General features: G+C 44.7%; 1 protein-coding gene and 1 non-coding gene across 2 annotated transcripts; both read left to right on the forward strand.

The window, feature by feature from the left end:
• Positions 1-1,463: 1,463 nt before the first annotated feature.
• On the forward strand, positions 1,464-3,919 carry Rps13 (ribosomal protein S13). The gene is made up of 6 exons (XM_090348065.1): positions 1,464-1,497; positions 1,638-1,686; positions 1,856-1,934; positions 2,600-2,769; positions 3,181-3,281; positions 3,841-3,919. Exons 1-6 carry the CDS (start codon positions 1,475-1,477, stop codon positions 3,872-3,874), a joined length of 456 nt encoding a protein of 151 aa, XP_090204191.1. The 5' UTR covers positions 1,464-1,474; the 3' UTR covers positions 3,875-3,919.
• LOC150053132 (small nucleolar RNA SNORD14) lies at positions 3,592-3,686 on the forward strand. Its single transcript, XR_016538167.1, has one exon. It is a non-coding gene; the product is annotated as a small nucleolar RNA SNORD14 (small nucleolar RNA).
• Positions 3,920-6,638: the final 2,719 nt, after the last annotated feature.

A 6,638-nucleotide genomic window follows, 5' to 3' on the forward strand; every position in this document is an offset into this window, starting at 1 on the left:
TAGAAAATGGGAAGAGGGGCTGTGGATCCAGGGGTAGACAAGGTAGCCTTGAGCTGAAGAGCTCAGGGACAGCACCCAGGCCCAGAGTTCAAGCCCCATGACCTACAAAATAAGCTGAAATAAACCTATCTGGGTAGTTATAATTCCTACTCTATGATTCTTTTATTCAATAGGTCTATATCCATGAATCAGTTATGTTTTACACGTTGCCCAAAGTTTCTTACACCAGACAGTGAGTCACTACTGAGAAATGAAGTCCGTGTATTCTCGTTATGTTTTTGTGGTGAGATGTGCTCAGATTAATGTTTTAGAGAGATGAGGAAAAGTGAAGGCGTCTACATTAGTATTTGAGTAGACTGACTATCTGAAATGAAGGGGTCTGGTGCCACACATAGAGCCATGTTTGAAATGCCTATGCCACATCTAAGCTTAAAATGTAAATTCGATATCTTTGCTAGGGAAAACATTATGTTTTAAATTCTTAAAGTTTGGGACAGTTACTCATCACGCAGACATAGGTGGAAGCAGGTGGACATTTTAATATCTAACTTGTCAACAGTTTACCCACTTCAGAGCTGCTTTCTTCCCAGGGCCAAGCTTCCTTCTTATAGTTGTAGATAGCTACAGTGTCCCTTTAACAGTCTCCAGTTTGTCATCAAGGGTTCTAATCTGAGCCAAGCCTCTTGCTAACTCCCCCCCACACCCACACCCCTTCTCTGAATCTAATGCCAACTGCCATAGCCGAAATTACAGGCCACGCCCCCCTTATTTTACCCAGGTTGCAAGATGCCTTTTCTCACTTATGCTCTCGGTCTCCGCACTCTCCAATCTGCTTTCCCGCTCTCCAGCTCTCCCTTGGCGTGCAGCACGGGGGGGGGGGGGGGGGGAGGGTAAGGAGGGGACTGGGGGCTGCGGTCTACCCTGGGGACGAAGCCCCGTAGGCCCGGTTTCAAATCCGCAGTGACCTCACACCTGAGTTTAGATTAAGGATTTAGAACTACGTGGCAAAGCTGGCTGGTTGTCTGCCACTGCCATTACTTAGTACAGCACCCGTCCATACCATAGCACCGGCGGATTAAAGGCAAAGGGCGCACCGATCCCTACAACTTTCAGTACTTCCCACTCTTGGGTCCGCGATTCGACCCTGGACCAATTACGCTCAGGAAGAACTTCGTTCCAAAAGTGCCCGCACGCGAGGAACTCTTGTCTGCAAGTTGAAGACGGAGTCAACTCGCTACTTGTTTGTGGGGAGATCTTGGCCAGACGGAGACCGTATAGGAATAACGGCGGGCTCTTAGGCCGCTTCGAAATGCATCTTGGGATCTGTAGTTAAACGAACGTCGGTAGCTGCGCTGGCGTAGCTCCGCCCCCTGCGTGAGCGGAAGAGCGCACGTATGAGGTCACTTCCTGCCTGCGGGGTAGTTTCCTGCGGCGTTCTCATCCTCGCTCTCTTTGCTGCCAGACCGCCGCCATCATGGGTCGCATGCACGCTCCCGGGTGAGCTCGTGGCTCCGATCCGGACTGTTTGCTTGGGCTACCTGACGGGGGAGGGAGAGAGGGTGGCCCGCGTGTGGTGGGGGTCGTGTTGTGGGCTGGGTCGTGGGCCGCTGTTAGAGCTGTGCGCCTCTTTTCCCTAGGAAGGGCCTGTCCCAGTCGGCTCTGCCGTACCGCCGCAGCGTCCCCACCGTAAGTAGCGCGCTCGGTCGGGAGAGAAGGTGGTGAGATCCGGTCTCGGGGGGAGCCGCGCCTAGCGCGGGAACCTGTGTGTGCACATGGGGAGCGCGGCTTTGGTCGGGAAGGGAACCGCACCATCCCGGCTTCCCCGTCCTCAGGCCGATTTCTGTTCCATCAACAGTGGCTGAAGTTGACGTCTGAAGACGTGAAGGAACAGATTTACAAACTCGCCAAGAAAGGCCTGACTCCCTCACAGATCGGTGAGCACTCACCTCCACTGTCGATTTTCCGCCTCCCTTCATGTGACTTGTTGGGAAAGGCTGCAGGGCAAATTGCCAGTTCGGTGTCTTTTTAGAGTTATATACCTAATTAAATCTGGCTTCTTTGAGAACTGGGACCTAACTTTTAATTGCTGAAGTTTCGAGTTAATTATGGCAGCAGTATTTACAGAGGCTTGTCCATTTTACTCTGGAAACAGGTTAAAACCCCACACCCACATCACAACTGTTAAATGGAAGCAGTTAGGATTGGCTATTGCACACATTTTCTCGGATGGGGATGAATTAGTAGCTTATGACTTTGTTCAGGTAGGGAAATGATGCCCAGCATTAAGCTGAATATCCTTCTAATCTCTGGAGAATTAACTAGTCAAAGGAGAAATGGTAGCTGATTCTAGTTATAAAATAGATAATAGGACCTTCTGATAGCTGTAGTTAGTTACATTTTAGCAAACTCACTGTTGATAGCCTTGGGACATTTGCAGTTAGCACTAGAAGTGTTTCTTTTCCTAGCATTCTCATTGAAATATCCATTTTTGTGAGTATATAGAAATAGACCTATTTTGCAGAAGCTTTAGTGAGGAATAACTTACCTCCAGTTTTTGTGTTTGGTTTTTAAAGTTAATAGTATATTATTTCCTTTCCAGGTGTGATCCTGAGGGACTCGCACGGCGTTGCACAAGTACGTTTTGTGACAGGCAATAAAATTTTGAGAATCCTCAAGTCCAAAGGACTTGCTCCTGATCTTCCTGAGGATCTCTACCATTTAATTAAGAAAGCAGTTGCTGTCAGAAAGCATCTTGAGAGGAATAGAAAGGTAAGAGGGTAAATAAAAAGCCTTGATACTGAGAGTTTCTCATACCTACTTATTTCAGCACATAATGACATCTCTAATATGAAGTATCTGAAATACTGTTTAACAGGACAGTTGCTCTGGTTGGTTTTTGAGAGTTTTCCCTATGTACTCTTCTGCTGGACTGGTACTTGAAATTCTACCTCAGCTTCTCCCTAGTGTTTTGGATTTCAAGCTAATACCATAACAGCTTTTGCAACTGCTTTTGTTCACTGTAATTCTGGAAGCCTTAAATGGCTTGGGGGATTTTTCTGTAGCAAGGTAAACCCTAGCCTGTGATTCTATTAAGAATACAATAAGGGTAACAGGCAAAGTTCACAGTAACTTTTCAACATAATGTTTATTTTGGAGTTGTTTTTGTTGTTTGATTTTTAGGATAAAGATGCGAAATTCCGTCTGATTCTGATAGAGAGCCGAATTCACCGATTGGCTCGCTATTATAAGACCAAGCGGGTCCTCCCCCCTAATTGGAAATAGTAAGTATTTTAACAGTCAGCAGTACATGCAACAAAAAGCCCGGTGGTAAATATTTTAGCAGTTTAAGCCATGTAGTTAGTATTTTAACTCAGCTCTGCCATTGTAGTTGTGGGAACAATCATAGATATGATCTAAGTGCTTTTTTGTTGTTGTTCAACATTTCTGCTTTATTGTCTGGGTATAGAGAGGGGTTACAGTTCCATTCACCAGATAGTAGGTGCATTATTTCTGACACATTGATACCCCTTCTTAAGTTTTTGTCCCCGTTTCCCTCCTCCACCCAAATTTTAAGTTTTTACACTAAATTTCTCACTATGATGATTGGTATCCAAACATTCGCAGTTTCCACCAGAAGGGTCTTTACTTCCTCATGTTGGCCAGTTCTTCCTTGGATGTCTGAGTGAGAATTGTCATTCTTGAGCACAGTGAGCTGATTACTGGAACTCCATTTTATGCTTTTACTCTTTAGGAATGGTTCCTTTGGAAAGAAAATAGATTGCCAAAAATGGATAACAAGGACCAGTATTGATTCACATTTCTCTTTTTTTTCCTTTTCAGTGAATCATCCACAGCCTCTGCCCTAGTGGCATAAATTGTCTGTACTCAAGCAATAAAATAAAATCTTTGTTTCGATAAAGGCTTTTTCTGTGATTCTTTATTCCAAACTGAGGTATATTAGTGACAAACATTGATCCTTTTCTAACTTGTCTTCATTTAAAACAGTGTGTAGCTGGTGGTTATCAAGCCTTGTTTCTTTTTTTTTTTTTTTTTTTTTTTTTTTGGGCCCCCTTCTCTTTCTGGCCCCGCTCGCTCCGGTCAGGCTCGCTCCCGCACGCTCCTGGCCCCGCTCGCTCCGGCCACCACTCGGTTGGGCTCCGCTTGCTTGCTTTCGCTCTCTGTCGCTTGTTGCAGTCTCGTCTCTGCCACTTCCGGCTTGGTTGTGTATGTGGGATACCGAGGAATTGAACCCGGGTCTTTGTGCATGCTAGGCAAGCACTTTAACTGCTAGGCCAAACTCCCGGGCCCTCAAGCCTTGTTTCTAAAGACTTCGCATGTGTTCTTTTTTTTTTATGGTTTCAACTAAAAGAGTTAATGACTATTGTCACAGAAAATTATAAGTACCTTTATTATTTAGTGCTGAAGTGGATCTGTGGTGGGTGCATTAGAACGTAATATCAACATGAGGAAGGTCTGGTATAGACAAACCCTGGGGGCCGGGAGTTTGGCCTAGTAGTAGAGTGCTTGCCTAGCATGTGTGAAGGCCTGGATTTGATTCCTCAGTACCACATACATAGAAAAAAGCCAGAAGTGGTGCTGTGGCTCAAGTGGTAGAGCTCTAGCCTTGAGAAAGTCAAAGGACAGTGCTCAAGCCCAGGTCTGACAAAAAGAAAAAGAAAGCTGGGTAATCTTGGAGAAGCTTAAAGAGATTTGTTGCATTTGGGCGCAGGTCTTCCATCCTTGAAAATTGACTGGGTTCAGATAGAATGTAGTGGGGCACTGGTGGCTCACATTGTTATCCTAGCTACTCAGGAAGCTGATAACTAAGGATCACAGTTCAAAGCCAGCCCAGGCTGTTACCTTCAATTAACCACTAGAAAACTGGAAGTGGGTCTGTGGCTCCAGGAGTAGGGTGGGTCTGGGTGCTGTCCCTCAGTTTTTGCTCAAGGCAAGTGCCTTGAGCCACATACAACTCTACTTCTGGCATGTTAGTTGATTAGACAGAAGTCTCATGGAATTTTCTTTATTGTGATTAATAGAAGGGTTACATTATTATATTCACCAGGTAGAAGCTGCATTACTTCACATACATTCTCGTGTCTTAGTCCCCATTTCCCTCCCCCTCTCATGGAATTTTCTGCCCTTGCTGGCTTCAGTCCCCATATCAACTTCCCAAGCAGCTAGGATTACAGTATGAGCCATTGGTGCTCAGCTTCATAACTTATTTTCTTATATTCCATGAAATCACCTTAATTATATGAATGTAATGCTTAGATCAGTATTCTATTTTGATATTTCTATAGCTTAGCATACATTGATGTAATCGTTTATATACATTAAATATGTCAAATATTTTCCAAACTTCTCCACCTTTCAAACTAGTTCTAGTTTAGACAGATTCCTTTTTCCCCTTCAATATAGGGGATTGAGCCAGGGGCCTTAGCCATGCTTCAAGTGCAATACCACTCAGCGATAGGGTCTTGGTAATTGCTCAGGCTGGCCTCAACGCAATCCTGACTCTTAGATTATAGGTGTGTAACCTCTACACTTAGCATCTAGACACATTATTTTGCCTCAAGCTTGATTTCTTCCTCTTTCTCAGTTTACTACTGCCTTTTGGTGAAACAGCATGGATCTTGTTTTGTGTTGCTAAGCAAAGACTATTGCTAATCTATATCCTGCCATTCTTCAGACTTGCCTCCTATATAGATAGACCTTCCCTATGCCCCAGGCTTAGGTGTACTCTGCCTATTCTGCTTTAATGGTTTGATAAATATCTATGTCCCAAACTCAACTCTTGATTTTTTTTGTAGCAGCATCAGCCTGAGTTTTGTTTGTTTTTGTGGGTTATGGGGCTTGAACTCGGCCTGGGGACTGTCCCTGAGCTCTTCAGCTCAAGGCTACCACCCTATCCTTGAGCAAAGCCTCACTTCCCATTTTCTTGGGGTTAAATGGAAAGAATCTCAGGTCCTTTTGTGCCGGGGCTGGCATTGAACCTTGATCCTCAGATCTCAGCCTCCTGAATAGCTGGGATTATAGCTGTTAAGACACCACACCCAGCTTCAATCTGTTTTGCTTGCCTTATTTTTTCCCAACACTGCATCACTAGGTGATCACCAAACCTTGGTGCTACCTTCACAACATGCCCAAATTCTACCATCTTTACTACAACCTAGTCAAAGTTCCCCTCTGTCACTACCAGTATAAAAGCCTCAGTTTTCTCTTTCCACACCTGCCTTCATGAACCTCTTGCTTTTTGATAACCCAGTACTCAGAAACTAAACTCGGATCTAAAACATCATATGCTCAAAGCTCTCCAGTGGCTTGCTAGCTCTGACAATTTGAAATCTTTGAGATCTAGGTACAGTTTAGGGAAGCAAGTCTTAGCCTTTGATCTAGAGCTGATATCTTGGTCAGACTTGAGGCACTCTACTGATCTTGAGAACATGAAGTGTGTTATGTTGAAAGTTGGTGTATATGTGAAAGATGCTGTGGTCCTTGGTCTTTTGCTGGTGTCCTGCTGACCAAATCTCACAGGTTAAGGATCTAGAGGCTTAGTGATGTGGTCCATAATCCTCAGCTTCCCAGGAAGCATAGTTGAAGACCAAGCATGTTGCAGTGTGATCTAGAGGTACAAG

Source organism: Megascapheus bottae, chromosome 16, assembly GCF_031878675.1.
Source record: "Megascapheus bottae isolate mThoBot1 chromosome 16, mThoBot2.hap1, whole genome shotgun sequence".
NCBI lineage: Eukaryota > Metazoa > Chordata > Mammalia > Rodentia > Geomyidae > Megascapheus > Megascapheus bottae.

Bases quoted from the DNA above. Each gene is read 5' to 3' on its own strand.
- Rps13 (XM_090348065.1), top strand. From the start codon at position 1,475: ATGGGTCGCATGCACGCTCCCGG. The intron at 1,498-1,637 runs GTGAGCTCGTGG...TCTTTTCCCTAG, and splicing joins GGTCGCATGCACGCTCCCGG to GAAGGGCCTGTCCCAGTCGG. The intron at 3,282-3,840 runs GTAAGTATTTTA...TTTCCTTTTCAG, and splicing joins CTCCCCCCTAATTGGAAATA to TGAATCATCCACAGCCTCTG.